This window comes from Ips typographus, linkage group LG7 (genome assembly GCF_016097725.1).
Source record: "Ips typographus isolate SLU linkage group LG7, UJ_Ityp_2.0, whole genome shotgun sequence".
NCBI lineage: Eukaryota > Metazoa > Arthropoda > Insecta > Coleoptera > Curculionidae > Ips > Ips typographus.
Genome location: NC_138428.1, coordinates 3,226,598 through 3,245,123, shown reverse-complemented (window position 1 = coordinate 3,245,123; position 18,526 = coordinate 3,226,598). Strand labels below are relative to the sequence as shown.

The 18,526-nt window shown below is 35.3% G+C and overlaps 2 protein-coding genes across 8 annotated transcripts in view; both read left to right on the top strand.

The window, feature by feature from the left end:
- The window catches only part of Nca (neurocalcin homolog), a 44,180-nt gene that overhangs the window by 12,087 nt on the left and 13,567 nt on the right, over positions 1-18,526 (top strand). The gene's annotated exons all lie outside the window — the stretch shown is intronic.
- LOC145731696 (neuronal calcium sensor 2) overlaps positions 1-18,526 on the top strand; it is a 39,219-nt gene that overhangs the window by 11,845 nt on the left and 8,848 nt on the right. For 3 of the 7 annotated variants that reach the window (XM_081983601.1, XM_081983595.1, XM_081983596.1), the window contains 2 exons: positions 16,795-16,936; positions 17,614-17,757. In XM_081983601.1, the coding sequence (XP_081839727.1) occupies positions 16,826-16,936; positions 17,614-17,757 (255 nt within the window). In that variant the 5' untranslated portion in view covers positions 16,795-16,825. Of the gene's footprint in view, positions 1-1,581; positions 1,760-2,132; positions 2,265-16,794; positions 16,937-17,613; positions 17,758-18,526 lie in introns of those variants that run through there. The other 4 variants (XM_081983599.1, XM_081983597.1, XM_081983598.1 and 1 more) reach the window with 4 other exon arrangements.

Here is an 18,526-nt window from a genome sequence, read left to right as displayed (position 1 = left end):
TTCACTTAATTTAAAAGCATCCGCATTTCTATTTTTATTCGGCTGTTTGTCTGAATTGTTTGTATCCATAACCATAATAATTGAATTTGTCAGCTCTTATATGAAACGAAGTTACAAACAACGGTAATAGCACCTATAGCAAATTCAAGTAATATTAGTGATGACGTAACGCAAAAATTCGCATTGTTGCCAGAATTACAATAAAAAATAAATAGATATCCCAGAAACCTTGCCAGAATTGCGTTATCTTATAGTTTTCTTTGATAATTAAATAAAAGCATGTGGAATACAAATAGTTTAAAATTAGCATTGTGCGTACAGCTTGTTTCTTTTCAAGCGGTTTACCGTTTCTGTATCTTAAAAACCATCTGAGATATTGCCAGTCATATTTTTGAGGCCCTTTTCCAGTTTTTAAACCTCCAAAATGGATTTCTGGAATATCTTCCAAACTAGTAGAGATCCCTCTAGAACTACATACAGGGTGATCTAACTCTAACAAAGTTGTTTGCCTCACCTTGTATACTAGAGACCGACAAGGTAGTTTTATAGAATACCACAAGAAAGAAGAGGAAAAAGGTTATTTTTGAGTGATTAACCGTTGCTGTACCTGAAATGCTAGCTGAGATATTGCCGGTTAAAGTTTTGAAAGTTTTTTTAGAGAAAAATGGAGTTTTTGGTCCCCAGAATGGATCTTCTGAAATATCTCCTAAACTAGTAGTTCAAGGAAAAGTGTAAAAAGTAAAACTTGCGTTAAAAAGGTCAGATAAACTGAATCTGGACTTTAAACCGCAATTTTCCCACTGGAACTGCATACAGAGTGACCAAACACCAATCTCTTCCACTTTTTTGGCTCACTCCAGAGTGAGAGTTCCAGAGTGGATCTTCTGCAATATCTCCTAAACTAGTAGAGATACAGAAAAAATTCGGTTTTTCTGGACGATACAGAACACCCTCTTTCTGTTACTCTAACAGTTAGAAAAAGTAATAATTGATAAAAACTTTAGTTTAGAGTTAGCAGGTTTACACTCTTAACCGACGATATGACCTAAATATTTAAACTTCTAATGTTCAAAGCAAATGTAATTATTCATTTTTTTGTTGGGTTATATACAGGGTGGCGTTTTATAATATTATTTTGTCCAACAAATTAAACAATCAGTGACGTCATTACCAATATCAATATACATAGATATAATGCCAATAATGGATATTGATAAATGAACAACACTGACCAAGCGCACCTCTCTTAAGGTGCCCGCCAGGCACTGTTGCCAATATTGATCCCCCGGCTCCCGAAACCGGCGTCGGGACGCGCGCATTCCGTCGGGGCGCCACCACGTTGCCGCACTTCCCAAAATTTCTAATTTCAATTCTAACTTCCTTCTTTTTTTACAGTCGCTACCCTTCATATTGTTTATCTAATTTGTTTCAAATTGTATATACAGCACAACGCTTTTTCTGCTTATTCAAGATGGTTTTAACTGAAGTTGTGTGAGTGGGTTACAGTTATTTTTTAAAGGAAAAAAAGAAAAATCAAGGTAAAATTTGGCAACACCGTCAATCGCACATAGTCGGTTTAATATCAGCAAGCTCGCCTCCAAGCAGTCACCTAGCCGGAGTGTTTAACTGTCCGAACGTTGCTCCGTGTGATAAAAACACGCACGTAAATACTCACTAGTGAGAAAAGAACGGCAATGTGTGCACGAGAAGAATCCCGGTAAAACCCGGTTCCTGGACTGCTTCTAACAAAAATTTTTTGGTGTGTTTTAGTGTTTTTTCATTTTTTATTTTGTACCAGATTGCAGTAAAAACGTTTCTTTTAGAGGGGGGAACATGCGCCATGTTAAGAATTCCAAATTACTGTCCATAAATAAGTCAAGAATGTAATTACTGCATGCGTAACATTGTAACGTTTTACTTCGAATGGGCTTCATAAAAATTCCTTTCGGTTGGCAATAATGCTTACAAGAATCCTTGACCGACCACTTATCAACTTCTTTTAGTGTCGAAAATCCTGTTGAATGGGACTTACGAGTAGTATCGATTCGGTTTGAAATCCTGGAAAACTTTCCAGGTTTTTTTCACCTTCTAAAAAAAGTGTTTTAACTGCAATTTGCCTTTTACTTATTCAGGTGTGTACGGTACGAATCAGAGAAAAAATAAACAATTTCCAGTGACTATAAATGCATTGATACCTAGCAATACCGGACAGTTTCAGCAGCTCAGTGAAACTACATTGTGTTTCACTTTAATTGAAATTCAAGGTAATGTAGTTTAGTTGATTTATTAGTTATTAGAAATATGCGTTTACTATTCTTCTGTGCATGACAGTAACAAATTGAATAGTATATTACCTGTCAAGTGCGGAAAACGATATTTTATCGCACGCTGGCGCGTTGTTCGGATACCATTTGCGGGCGGTAATAGCACTTGACGTACTTGTTGGGTATCTGCAATCTAACTGATTATGTACTTAATACACCACTTGCAGTTAATGTTATTAATTGATTTCTGGTACATAGTAGAGTGTGAAAAAGTGTTGTTTTCCGCACTGCGTCGTAAAAAATATCTCAAATAACATCTCTCTGAAAACTTGTCGATTTTCTGTGTTCATTTGCCTTTTTTGGCAGCACACAGAAAAAGGACAAAACCTGCCAAAAGCTTTTGTGTAAAAAAAATTACTGAAAATTCATTCTACATACGACTTCTAGTGGAAAGTAAAAATAACTCACATTTCGTACAGAATGGGGGTCTCTCATATTTTTTTATCTCATATTTAAGAAGAACAACCAAAAAGATAATACACGTGTTTTTTATTTTTGAAAATACTCACTTTCTAGTATAAATTCGAAAGAAAATAGTATTGAAAAATTACATTGTTTAAAAATCCCGCCAGTATGACGTAGTAAGTTATTGACCAATGAACGGTAAGTTTGTACTTGTAGGCAATAGTTTGTCCTGTTAGCATGTCAACAAATACTTACATTTGTTTATGTTTAAGAAAGAAACAGTAAACAGTACAAGTTTTAGGTTAAGCGACGTGTTTGAGGTTTATTAAGAGAAACTTCTCGGTTTTGAATGTGCCTTTACTAAAGTTACTGTCAAGATCCATATAAGAATATGTACCTCATTATAGATATAAAAGAGGCTTCTAACTATGTCTCAACAGATTCTACTGCAAAATAAACTTCTGGTAATCTGTAAATCGTTTGAAACTAGTATAAGAAGACGATAATGGCTACTTTAGTAGAAACCATCATAAAGGCGGTAGTGAGAGAAATGTCCTCAAAGAGTATCAATCGCTATTAGCTAAAGCTTCCATCAGTTAGAACCGTCAAAATAGTGGAGAACTGGTGGAAAGATGTTTATCTGTTAACCTAAACAATATAGTCGGAGATAGATAGATAGATACAGAATACGGTCGTTTATGGCATATTTACTAGAAAACTGATCCACAAAGGACTACAGTAATCGAAAAGAAATTCAGCTTTCTAACGAAGCAAAGTATAGAGGAATTGTTTTTGAACACAAGCTTAGCTACTTAAAAATTGCATGATGCAACTTGAACTTTAAAATGGAACTTTGTCTGTACAAAGGCTAGAATACACTTCTACAGAATCTGCCAATCTAGAAGAAGAATGGCGATCATCGTTAATGCTACTTGTCATTATTGTAATAATAGCGTATTGTCTAAAAATAATCTTTGAAGTTTTTAGTAACAGAATTAGGTTGCAATTCTCAATTTTTCCTAAACTGTTACCTACTTGTCAATGAGTCTGATATCAGTACTTCTGGTATTGTAACAAATTAGCTACAAGTTCTCTGAACTGTGTCGTTGACTTACGCGTTTTTACTAGGGAACTGAAGATGTTCGACATCTTCATATACACGGTCTAAAAAGACTGGAATATTGCAAATATCTCGAAAACTACTAATTTGAATTGTTCAAGTCAAAGATTTCGGTATGATCTTTGAGAAGATGTACCTATACTTTGTAGACGGTGAGTATGGTTGATGGGTTCATTATACTTGCCGTAATGGTCTACAAAAATTTATAAATACAAGCGAAAGTACCTTTTAGTTTATAAGTATTTCTGTTTTTGCGCTATCTCTAAAACAAGCTAATTCCGCCTAATCCGATTTTATTTAATAGGCTCATTACTATTAATGTATATCTCTCCATTCCGACCAGAATATTCATAAATCACCCTTTCAAAATTAATTAGCAGCAAGACATCAAACCGGCAGCCGTTTAATATTTAATTACAATCGTCGTCTTAATTTCATCCATTGTCCAAATATTTGGCTACTTTCAGGCAAATTCCGCACCCAAAAACTTTCCGAGTTAAAACCAAGTTTGAAGAATTTTCCGGATCCAGAAACGAATTTTTCCTGTCGGACCGGATGATTGGGAAACTTTTCCAGATCCAAAGTTGTTACATTGGACGTGCCCTTCCGTTTTATTTCGCAGAAAATAGACCACCTTCCTAGGTTCACGGTGTATTTAAAGTGTACGTTTATGACAAATCGTTGGCACAGCTCCAAACACATTATGCACGATTTGATACGGATCCGTAGAGGAAATCACAAAACTTGACCTATAAATTTACGCAATTTCACTATTTTTGGGGTCATACAAACAATAAAAACGGTATAAAATTGCCGTTTGTTAACATTGTTACACTTACAGTTATCCTATTATTTTGAGATGTTATTGAGTTTGCAGATCGTTTTCTATATCATGATTTTCTACAAAAAATAGCACATAATTTCTATTAACTCAACTAAAAAGATGTTGATTTATTACGTACTTTTAAAGTATGTGCATAGGCTATTTATGTAACCAGTTACAAAAGGTGGTTAAATGGATGTTTCTCATGCCTTTGTATTGCACTCAAGGTATCCTATGAAGAACTCTGTGTTTGATTGTAAGTTCTTGATAAATTCTTTACTGTCTCTACAGTTGTAATGTCCATCAGTAAAAGAGCTAGTCACTGAAGAGTTCTCATTCTGTAGAGAAAGTTCTGGCACTAATTAACTGGTCAAAATCAAAATATTTCTTATTTCTCTCTTTGACTCATTTTCCTTCCATTTTACGTAAATAATATTCCTTCTTATGTTTCCAAGTAATTTTCAAAATTCTGATAACATTTGTAAACAAAAATTTCCTATAATTTACAGTTTTCCGTAAACGTGAGAAGATTTCCTTGAGCTGTCTCTACAACAATATTACAGACATTACAAAGTATTTTGCATTTTTTACTATTATTTTCGTTCAGTACTTTCCTGAAATGACTAAACGCTGAAATCCTTAGAGGTGTAATGAAAGAAACCGCAGAAGTCATATGGTGAATACTAATTACACTTCCTTGACATTATTATTCATAGATCGATGAACATTTCTATTCACGTCAAGTGGGAGACATTACCGTCACAAAAACGCCGCCACGGGGTGAATAATAATATAATAGCCCGAAACAAGGTCCATAAATCGGTCTTGGCGCGATGGGGTTGTAAAAATATACATATAGGCCAGGGGCTTGGCCTGTGCCTAAAGTAGAGGAAACATGCCAGCTCTGTTGATATATGGATAGACATGTTTTGCCACTTTCCGAATTAGGTAGCCACGAAAAAAAGAACTGTAGACAGACGTTGAAAAAGTCTTCGTTGAAACGTTCCGCAAAACAAAATGATCTCATTTAACGTGGGCAAATACACAGACGTCCATCAACGGATTTTCAATAAATGCATTAATAACGGTTGGCACCTCTAATAAACAGACCTTTCTTTAACGGTTATATTAGAAAAGTTTTGCGGTAAACATTCGATGCTTATTTTCCGTTAAACACTTTCGCCAAACTATAAAGCTTGATTTTAGTATTTTTTGATCGATCTCTTTCAGCGTTGCGTATTTTTAGACCTTTAATTAGTAACGGATTTATTAATCGTCTGTAGAAAACTGGTGCGATCGAACGAAATTCAGCTGGATTTCCGACTTACAATAACGAATATGACTGAGAAGGCAAAACTTTCTTTAAGTGCCTGTTCTATCCCAAAGGAAGATCTAATCAAACTCTAGATTACGCTGTCATAATGAATCTAATTTAAGTTAAAATTGAGCTACATTTGTTATACTTCGTTAGGTTTGTGTATTTTAATTATTTTTCATAGACACGTATTGTTACTTAAATGATTTTATAGAAAACTTAAGGAAAGTGTGTTTATTAGTATTCTTGTTTTTACATGGCGTCTAAACTACATTAAGAAGAAATTTACCAAAAACTCCATTCCAGAATGAGAATTCTTTAAATTTAAAACCTAATTCAGCATTTTGTTAACAAGCGCATGGGATTGTTTGCCCCCAGGCTTGTTTGTTTGGTTGTTTTCTCATTTGTGGAAGACAACAAACTCTTATTATTAATTAAATAATAACCGATATTCAAGCTGTTTTGAAAAGGCGTGGCTGGAATATTCCAGCCAAGTTTTGAAGAGACAGAAAATACTTTAACTTTCTTAAACCACAACTCTCCAACCTGTTTTTGAGTTGTAAAAATGTGATTTAGTTTCAGCCTTATATGAATGTGCCAAAACTAGTTGACAATCACCACCTTTGAGCATATTCTGTATCCATTTCTCCCATCCCTTATTTCGAGAATTCAGACAGATTTTCCATCTCGTATTCTAATATACTATTATTAAATATTGTCATAGCACATTATAATACTTGTATAATAGAGACTAATTTAAATTTATAAGCTTTACCGGTAAGTACCGGTTTGCTAGAGGAAAGAGTTCATTTGCCATGATTGTTGAGGTGCGAGAGAAGTGGCAACACCGCGGACCGGGAGAGCATCTACAAGTCTTATAAGGTGGACACGAGCCTCCCCTTTGCTCCGTATATTTTCAGTTGAAATAAAGTGTAAAAAAAAGAAATAAATACAGTCCATTATTATCAACGTTAACATTGGTCCATCGACCGGATTTTGGTGAAGTTTGGAGAAGAATAAACCAAAAACAGTGCCCATATTAGTGAAACTAAAGGCCACATCGACGAAGTTATTAACGCGGTGCAGTCGTGCACTTGACGCCACTTGAAGGAAAACGCAATTTCAAGAAATTTGCGCCACGGGTCAGACGGCAAGTAGAGTTTATTTATTATTTTGTAAAATATACCTTCGACTGTGTCATAAATGGCTAACATTACGGAATTGAAAGCCAAAAGGGGTGCTGTAAAATCCAAGCTAACTCGTTTGAGAACTTATTTACAGGAAAATGTTATAGGAAAAATTAATGTTCCTGATAGTGTATACAATCAGTTACAAGTTAGGTTGGAAAAAACAGAACCTCTTTTCGAAGAGTTTGAAACACTACAGTCAGATATAGAGTTGCTAGATGATTCCGACGCAGGCGAAAATGAAAGAACTTTGTTTGAAAATATATATTTTGAGTTGATTGGCGAGGTTAAGGCTATTTTAAAGGTTCGCTTTGAGAGTTTAATTGCAGTGGATCGGTTGAGTGCGGTTCATGCTGAATCAGTGGTTGGTTCAACGTCTAACGATCAGGTTCGCTCTATGGTAAAATTACCTCCAATATCAATACCAACCTTTGATGGTGATTACAATCATTGGTTAGAGTTTAAGGACATTTTTACAGCACTGGTTCATGATAATGAAACACTCACAAATATACAGAAGTTTTATTACCTTAGAGCTTCTTTAGTGAAGGAGGCTGCTCAAAGTATTAAGTCGTTGCAAGTATCCTCTGATAATTATGCTGTTGCCTGGCAAAGTTTGTCAGATCGTTTTGAAAACAAAAATATGATTATTCACAGTCACATTCGAGATATTTTTGAACATCCTAAGATTGTTAAAGAGTCACACGTTGAGTTAAGAAATTTATTTGACACATACACAAAACATTTGCGGGCTCTTAAAGCATTAGGAGAAGAAACTGAATCTTGGGATCGTTTAATTATATACATTATGTGTAATAAATTTGATGCAGTTACTAGACGCGATTGGGAAAGTTTTAAAATTACAGGCGACTTACCAACGATGAATGATATAAATACATTTTTAAAACAAAAATGCGATATTCTGGAAAAGTTGGAAAGCTGCAAACTTAATAAACCCTCAGGTGAAAGTCAAGTTAGCAAGAAAACTCGAGGCTACGGGTTTTCGGCTATTGAAAAAATGAAATGTTACTTCTGTCATGAAGAACATAGTGTATTTAATTGCAGTAAATTTTTGGGTTTGTCGGTAGCTGGGCGCATTTCCGAAGTAAAGAGATTAAAATTGTGCTCTATTTGCCTTAGAGACACACATCCATTTTGGAAATGCAAAATGAGAAAATGTTTCAAATGTCATAAGGCACACAACACAGTTTTACATTTTGACCGAGAAATTCCTAACAATCAACCAAATGTGCCAACCGCTGGCGCTCAAGAAAACGTTATAGAATCACCCGAGAATTCGACCGCCGCCATTGCACGCGTTGGGACCGGGGCCGATCGAAATATAATCGAATCGCAATGCGACGTTGCGCGATTGGGCGGACCGTCCCAAGTTTTGTTATCGACTGCGATGGTTTTACTAATGGGAGATAATGGTAAAATAATAAAGGCACGCGCTTTACTGGACGGGGGTTCACAATCAAATTTTTTATCTGAAAGGTTATGCGACAGTTTAGGATTAATATCGACTCCAATTGAGCATATAGTAAAAGGCATTGGTCAAACAGTTACAAATGTAAATAAATTAGCAAGTTTAACTATTCAATCGTGTAATGGTGATTTTCAGCAAAAAATAAAATGTCTTGTTTTACCTAATATAATATGCAAATTACCAACTGTCAGTTTTAATAAACAGATAATTAAAATTCCAACTTGGATGAAATTGGCAGATCCTACATTTAACGAGGTAAGTGACATAGATTTACTGTTGGGTTCTGATATTGTTTGGAGAATTTTAATTCCTGGCTACGAGACATTAGGAAAACATTTGCCTGTATTAAAAAATACATTATTTGGTTGGGTGATTGCAGGAGAAGTAGGAATGTCTGGCAGTTCACAAATTTCACAAGTTAATTATTGCAATTTGGTGATAAATTCAGACGCACTAACAGATAATATTATTGTTAAGTTTTGGGAATTGGAAGAATTAAGTAAGACTAAAATATTATCTGAGAGTGAGAAAATTTGTGAAGATTATTTTACAAAGACTGTCAAAAGAGATGAGTCAGGAAGGTTTGTTGTTAAAATACCGTTTAAGCCCAATCTAAAAATGTTAGGGAGTTCCCAAGAAATTGCCAAGCGAAGATTTGAGCTGCTTGAACGAAAATTAATTAAAAACTCAGAACTTAGAGTAGAGTATAACGATTTTATGAGAGAATATTGCGAACTTAAACATATGTCAGAATGTGATGAAGAAAGTAGTGAAGGTTTTTTCCTACCACATCATGCGGTCTTGAAAACGACTAGTCTAACTACTAAGTGCAGGGTAGTCTTCGATTCTTCTTGCAAAACTGACACAGGATTATCCCTCAATGATGTCCAGTATGTAGGGCCGACCTTACAACAAGATATTTTTTCTATATTGACTAGATTTCGAACTCATTTATATGTCATGACAGCCGACATTTCAAAAATGTATCGGCAAATACTGGTGGATACAGATGAGCGAAAATATCAAAGGATATTTTGGCGTTTTTCAGAAACCGATGAACTTAAGATTTATGCTCTGAATACCGTGACTTACGGCAATGCTTCATCGCCTTATCTAGCAGTAAAATGTTTATTTTACTTGGCTGAAGAAGTAGAAAGCGAGCATCCATATACTAGTAAAATAATAAAAAGGGATTTTTATATGGATGATCTGCTTACAGGATCGAACAGTCAAGAAGAAATATTAGAACTCCAAAAAAGCGTAACTTCAGTTCTCAGATCAGCCGGGTTTTCGCTACGGAAATGGTTATGTAATGATGATGACATCTTGAAAAGGTTTGAGCTGGATGAAAGTTTAGATGTCAGCATGATACACATTGGCCAAGGAGAACAAAATAAAACTCTTGGAATATACTGGGATTCCAACAATGATTTAATCTGTTATAAAATCAATGTTCCTAATATGTTAAATGTTGAGTGTCTTAGTAAAAGAGCAATATTATCAATAATTTGTCAGATATTTGATCCTTTAGGGCTTTTAGGTCCTCTGATAATCAGGGCAAAGATAGTCATTCAAGATTTATGGAAACACAAGGTAGGTTGGGATGAGCAAATACCACAGCAAGTACTGGAGTCCTGGAGTGAGTTTCATCGAGATCTGGACAATATTGGTAGCATTAGGATCCCAAGACATGCCATGATAAATGGGTATGTTGCTTTTGAGATACATGGATTTTGCGACGCGTCAAACAAAGCTTATGGAGCTTGCGTGTATCTTCGTTGCCAGTTGCCCTCGATGGAGTGGGTTGCAAATTTATTATGTGGAAAGTCTAGGGTAGCTCCGTTGAAACAAATAAATATACCACGGCTAGAGTTATGCGGAGCTGTTCTGTTGAGTAATTTAGTAAAAAAGGTAGCCGAGTCGTTGGAAATAAAGCCCAGTAAGCAGTACCTTTGGACGGATTCAACAATTGTACTAGCGTGGATCAGAGGTACCCCAACCAGATGGAAAACTTTCGTAGCAAACAGGGTAAGTGAGATACAAACGTTGTCCAACGCCAATGACTGGGGACATGTGAATTCAGGCGACAATCCCGCTGACTTATTGTCAAGAGGTGCTTTAGCAACAGATTTAAGTCAGAGTAAGTTGTGGTGGTTTGGACCCAAATGGCTCAAGCTCAATTTTTCTGAATGGAATTTACCAACGGAAGTTTTGCCAGAAATTATACCAGAACAGTGCAATTCCCTGACTTGCACGTTATTAACAAAAGAAAACGATGTTATAACAGAGTTAACAAATAGATTTTCGTCTCTACCGAAAATTGTAAGAATCCTTGCGTACGTTTTAAGGTTTACTAAAAATATTAAAGAAAATCAGAGACAATTAGGAGCACTTTTACCTTTAGAAATTGACAAAGCTTTAAAATGTTTAATTATTGCCGTTCAAAAACAATGTTTTTCACTCGAATACGACCTTCTTTCTCGAAATAAACCCATTAATAAAAAAAGTAAATTGTTAACCTTATATCCATTCATTGATGATGGCTTAATTCGGGTAGGAGGAAGATTAAGGAACGCGAGTCAATCGTTTGACAAAAAACACCCGATAATTCTCCCTAGTAAACATCGGTTAACTAAATTAATAATAACGCAAGAACATGAACGACTATTACATTGCGGTGTCCAGACGCTTCTTTGCTCAATCAGAGAGCGTTTTTGGCCGATATCGGGACGAGGTGTTTGCAAAAATATTGTTCGCAATTGCGTGGTGTGCTTTAAGGCGAACCCAAAACCGTTAGAGTATTTGATGGGGGATTTACCTGCCTGTCGAGTAAACAGTTCACCACCGTTTGCAAATGTTGGTACTGATTACGGAGGTCCTTTCTATATCAAGGATAGAAAAACTCGGGGAGCAAAGATTACAAAGGCTTATATGTGCTTATTTGTCTGTATGTCCGTCAAGGCAGTTCATATAGAGCTCGTCACTGAACTAACCACTGAGGCTTTCATGGCTGCATTTAGACGATTTATTAGTCGCCGAGGTAGACCAGTAAATATTTATTCCGATAACGGGACCAACTATGTAGGCGCGAATAATGAAATTAAAGCTGTTTATGAATTTTTAAAACAAAAAGTCTGAAATTATTGCCAATCAACTCTCAAACGAACTAATTCAATGGCATTTCATCCCAGCAAAATCGCCTAGCTTCGGAGGCATTTGGGAAGCCGGTATTAAAAGTTCAAAATCGCATATTAAACGTGTAATTGGTAATAAGACTTTAACGTTCGAGGAACTTGCGACCATTTTGACACAAATCGAGGGTATATTAAATTCGCGTCCATTATGTCCGATGACGTCTGACCCTGAAGATTGTTCAGCTTTAACTCCTGCGCATTTCCTGATTGGCAAATCCTTAACAGCTCTTCCAGAAAGAGATTTAACTCAAGTGCCAGAAAACCGTTTAAAACACTGGCAGAATCTCCAAGTAATGGGTCAACACTATTGGTCTAGGTGGCATAAAGAATATTTATGTGAACTACAGACCAGAGTCAAGTGGAAACAGAAGTTTTCAGATTTGCTCCAAATTGGATCGCTAGTGATTTTGAAAGAGGATCATGCACCACCCTGCAACTGGCCGCTAGGACGAGTAACCGAACTAATGCCTGGAGCGGACGGTGTGGTACGTGTTGTGAAAGTGCGCGTAAGAAATAACAACGTAACGAGAGGTGTAAACAAGCTTTGTGTTTTGCCAAATGATGATTGGACTCAGAAGACCGATCATAATTAAGATATTAAGGATATGTAAAAGGCCTGTTGGCTTGTTTTTTCGCTACTGTTAGGTTTATTTAAATGACAATAATGTAAGTTTTAAGGAAACAGTAGTACATAATATTAGATTAAGTTAGTTATAAGCAAGTTGTTCAAGTTTCTTGTAGCATTGGACTTAAAGCGTAAATTTATATATTAGTTGTTAGTTAAATAGTTTCGAAAGTACCGGAGTACTTCCAAGGCGGGCGGAATGTTGAGGTGCGAGAGAAGTGGCAACACCGCGGACCGGGAGAGCATCTACAAGTCTTATAAGGTGGACACGAGCCTCCCCTTTGCTCCGTATATTTTCAGTTGAAATAAAGTGTAAAAAAAAGAAATAAATACAGTCCATTATTATCAACGTTAACAATGATTTTAAAGCTTCTTTCAGTTACAAGAGGATTAGGTGGGATTCTACAATTCCATTGAAATGATACATGAAATGGGATGTCAGGAAGAAAAACCAGCAATAATTGAGGCTGGTATTTTCAATTCAACGTTGCCAAAGAAATAAAACGATTTTCGATGTTTGTCAAATTAGGAACTAAACAGGTTATAGTAGTAAAAGTACCTACTTATTATTTTCTGATGGTAAATTAGAGCAATTACCTGTATTTCTTAGTTAAGAAAAATAGATTTTGTTTGCATACATTTCCTTCTTGTACCAGAATGACTACTTAGAACCGTTAGTTTAAAATTTAACTGTTATTTTTTATCACTATGTATCATATGTTCAATCGTGTTGCGGTTAGAGGAGGTAAAAGAGGTTCAGGACGAACATTGTGAGCTTTTTACAATCACTTAAACCCTAAAAATGGCGGAGATGCAGAATTTTCAAATTTTGGGTACAGTTTTCAAAAAAAATTGAATATCTGGAAAACGGTTAGAGTTATGGAAATTTTGCAAGAGACCAAAAATGTTTAGAATGACTTTCTGCAGCCAGTGGATTAATCCTACATCTCCTTAGAACCGAACAATCGCGGTCACAACTGGCAGAGCCTTACTTTCAAATTTATCTATTTTTTGATAGCACAAAGTGAAAGAGCAGTTCAAGTCGAATGTACGTCTACAAAGAATAGGTTTTTTCTTACCTCAAGTCCAAGTTATATTTTATTTTGGTACAAGAATATAGGCAATCTATAACAAATTTTACCATCATTAGAAGAGACCCTTGTGAAGACTCTGACTAATGAGTTGGATCACGAAAGCCAAGAGATTACCTTCTGTAACAAAACCAGAAATTTTACAAATGTTTCATATTGTCACTGCTTGTTGAATATTCACGCTGAAAAGCTGAACTTTACCACCCTGTAGATAGTGCGAATCTAAAAGAAACTAACATAACCGTGTATCTAAATATACGTACATGACAACACTCAATCTACTTAAGGCCTAATTTTGGCACCCGCAACTAAGAAAGAAATTCACACTCGGAACGTTCTCATTGTTTATTTATCCCGAACGAAACACTAATCGAATGTGACAAGTTTCTGGACCTGTTCCAACATATTTTTCAATTCGTGCCATTGGCTTTGGGCGGGCGGCCTTAATTGCTGCATTATCGGTTTTAGCGAGACCGGGGCACGTGTCGATAAATTCGGGCATGTTTAAAAGGAAACGAGGGAAAATGCGGGCCAATTTTCCTTTTTCCAAGTCTTTCTGAAAGGCGCAAATGGTTGGGGAGCGAAGGTTTCGTTTTATGTTTTCCCCACAGGCTAATTTTCCGTTTTATGATCCTTGGTTAAAACAAAAAACTTGCAAATTTGCCTGTTTGTTGTTTCTGACTAAGAACCCTGAAAATTGTTGTTTATTAATGGTATTAGAGAAATTTTTAGCGCCACAGTTCATTACAGAAAGAAGGTGTTAATAGATTAGAAATCGTTTGCACTTGCCAGAATATTACAGGACTAAACTCTGCTCTAAAAGACAGTTGAATTAAAAGTAAACGATTGAAAAATGTTATTATCAAACTAACATTTTTTTAGGTTTTTTTCTTGGAAACATCATATCATACATTTTATTGCATTATTGTCACTTACCTACACAAGTGGGAGTAACAAATGTCCGTGTGTAAAGCTATAGTTATTTATACATCTATGAAATATTAGTACCTATAAATACTCATGTTTTTGCACGTGTCAAAAAGCTCCATTCAACGGCAATATTGTCAAATGTAACGAAAGCCAGAACACATGCATATTTTCAATTTCATAACATTTACTACTGCTAATTGAGTTACAATAACGCCAGGAAAATCTGGTTAACATGGTTTGTCAGGGCTATAATCGTAGAATATCTAGAGATGAAAACTTAACAGAAATTTGGCTCCATGGAGCTGTAAAGACTACTTACACTGTGATTCCTCCAAGAAACACATTTACTTTTATAATTTCCAAATAAACCAAATATTATTTCCTGAATTGCTTTTTAAATTCCTTAAATTCTCTTGGCATTTTCTCCAAAAATACATTTCTGAGAATTTTTTATCTCCATTTGTTATTGATTATTATTGGCACAAACTATTGAAATTTGTGACTTCATCCTAATTTTAAATAACAAAATGTATACTCTCTCTACTGATATTTCTTACAAAATCTTCGGTTATGAATAACTTACTTAAATACTTTTAAATTGGTTCAATCATTATGTTGTTTTTGTATGAGTAATTTCCAAATCTTTTACGAACTAAATTCTCTGGAACAGGGGAAATCATCGAGAATAACCTGTGCAGTAAACCAGAAGAGAATTCCATCAGGTTTCGAAATAACACGTTAAATATACAACGTAATTTCTCGGAGATGGGCTGTAAAAACAAACAGTATTATTATCCGTTCGGTCTGATTCATGTGCGTTGTTTAACACCTAAATATTTTCGCAAAGTTTTATTGTTAAAAAATTACTTTAGCCGTCGAACCTTAACGTAAATATTGACGTCAGACGTGGTCTCGTTACTGAAATGATCAAAGCAAAACTCCATTTTGATACGACACAGTAGCATTTTTAGGAGTTAACTGCCAAAAAGTGTCAAAAAAGTTCTTCTTTAAAATTATGTCACACATGGAATAGATAGCATTAAATTAAGCTAACCATACAGTTATGGCAAATCTATTTTTATTTAACCTTGCTTACCTAAGTTCTCTATTGTAAATGTAGAGAAGTGTCGAGAAACCCTAACTAGACGCTCTTTGTGTTCAAAGATCCAATTTAGCTCTATACATACTCATACTCTATTAGCTTCCCTGAATAATTGCTTAATCTTGTTCGCTACGTCCATTTTCAATTGTCTGATGATGGTTCAGTCCGGAATTGTTAGCTAAGTATGTTGATATACAGGGTGTTATAGGATTAACCATTTTTGCATGAATAATGATCCTTAAATAACATTGAAAATTGACTTAATAGACTAATTTTGCACTTTCAAGTCAATTTTTAAGGGTTTAAAGATGGATTTAGCAGTAAGAACTATAGGACTCTCATAGTAACTAATTTAGCATTAAGTGGAATTCTAGGGTACGTTCTGGTACTGATTTTTCCCTAGAAGGGAGTGATGAGGGTTCTTCTCATAAAGACAGGATTTTAAGCAAGAATTTAAGAAACTGCCAGAAAAACCGTGGAATTAAATCGGACTGAAAATAAAATTTACGATCAGTCTAATTGAGTGACGATTAAAAATGAAAAGTTTTAACCACCCGTCGATATTCTAAACAACCTGGAATAAAAATATTGGCTGAGAAAAGATATATGATTGGCTCAGTTAGAGAGAGCATAATTGTTTTGATTTAATCGTGGTATTTGAATTTACACTTATCGATATTTTATTGCCCCACTAACTTGTCCATTTATTAAATGGATGATCTGGAAATTTCCACTTTACGATTTTAAATTTAAGGATAGTTTTACGGTGGTTTAGTTAATAAATTTTCTCGGTTTTTTTTTAGCTTACTTAGTGTTCTTTAACGTCCCAGTTGTCAAATTTGGGTTTTAAAAGTGTTTGGCCTCATGGAACTGTAAGGATTCCAAATAGTCTGAATTCATTTTCTCCAAAAACAAATTACAGAGAATTTTCCATTTATAGGTTCTTCTACAATTAAGATGTGTAGTGTGCATTTTTTGCAGAGTCAGAAGGTATTTTTAAAAAGCATCGTATAAGTTTCTAATAAATTCAAGTCAGGATGGCTTGTCTGCAAAACAAAAACCGGTCCGAATTTAGTCTTTCAAAAAGTATTCATAGTCTGGCTTATGTTGTTGCATTTGATCGTCCCCCAACTGAATACAAATTGTCGAATTATAATCCAACGACCTTAACAATTGCGTTTCGTTGCAGATCCGAGAAACATATCATCCAATCTATCGACATGGGCTGTTTCGGAAGCAAAGACAAACTGTCCAAAGAGGATATGGACTTTCTTAAATCGCACACTCGGTACGACGAGAGCACGATCAAAGAGTGGTACAAAGGATTTAAGGTTAGTTTTAACAATTGTCAAAGACATTTACTTAAATTTTGGAAACCAAAAACACTCATTTTTACTGCAACAGTTCGCTAAGCAGAAACTTAAGTGAAAATTAACCCTTCATGATCCTTTAATAACCAATTTTCCTTGCTTCCTTTTGGGAATTAATGGAAGGAAATTGAGTAGTCAGTGAGAAATCAATTCTCCCGGTCGTCGCGATAAGAAGCTGCAAAATCCCAGACAATCTCGCGTTTTAAGCTTTTATTATTCCTTTAGTTTATTCAAAAAATTTGTTTTGTTTGTGCCTTAACGCGATTAATCTAATCTGGTTTTACGATATCAATTAACCAACACATTGTTATGCTAGAGTTGTCATTTAGAGGCCATTAACAAGATTTATACCTTTCGGCGAATTATTTTGGTTGGATCGGTCACGAAAACGAAATTCCAGTGTCCCGAACAGGAAACTGGATACAAAAACTCTTGACAGTTTGGAAATTACGTTTCGAACTTTGGTATCACAAAAAAAGTCCTAATGGAATTACGTCTTGTTGGAGAGTTTTGCCAGAGGGAAAAAGCGGATCGAAGTTTGTATTATCCCCTCTGACCTGAACGGAATTTTCAATCACTATTTTAATGTACTTTTTAGTGTTTAAATACTGGAGGTGTAATTCAGGTTATGTTTACAGCAAGACTGCCCAAATGGTAGACTGACACCCGCCAAATTCGTAGACATGTACAAAATGTTCTTCCCGAGCGGAAACGCCGAGGAATTCTGCGATCACGTGTTCAGGACATTTGACATGGACAAAAATGGATATATCGACTTTAAAGTAAGTTCGAAAGTCATTTAATATAACAGTTTGTTAATTGTTTACTATCTTAATTTCATCATAAAACTGAACTGTCTGTATCCTGGCTGAATTTGCCTACTTATCCGTTTCCTAAACTATTTATAAAGACGGTCTGAATAGACAATAATAATTACTTAAATCTCTTTATTGAAATCTGGGTTGCTTATGCTGTTTACTGTGCTATAATTCATTATCAACACCCTTGAACTTGAATCTATAAACACATGTTAAACGAGCACTAATTGGCGCAACTTAAGAGACACTGTAATTATTACCATTTCCATGATTCCAATGCAGCTTTTATCAGGATTTTTAAGGGAAAATTAAATTTAGAAGAAAAGCGGAACACATCAGCTTTTCAGGCATTTTGCCTCAAATTTATGATAAATCTTTCAACTCAGCCTAAGAGGCTTTTATTACATTCTTTGCAAATTCGCAAGCAAAACACTTTACAATACGAAACATTTTCGGATCGATTCGCATCGTCTCTTTAAAAGTCGTTTCGGTATCGTTTAGCTTTGTCAAGCGTTTTGTTTTTTCGTAAATCCTAGAACAGACACGAAATTTCCCAGGGGAAACCATCTAAAAGGTAATCCGGCTTTGTCCTCGTTCTTCAAATCGTCAGTTTAAGAGGCAGAAAAAGTTACTTTCAACTCGACCTTTACATCAGTTTTAAGTCGGGTTTAAGGTATTAACTGATTTATGAACTAAAAAAGTTGCTATTTTTTAAAACAAAAACTGGTAATGT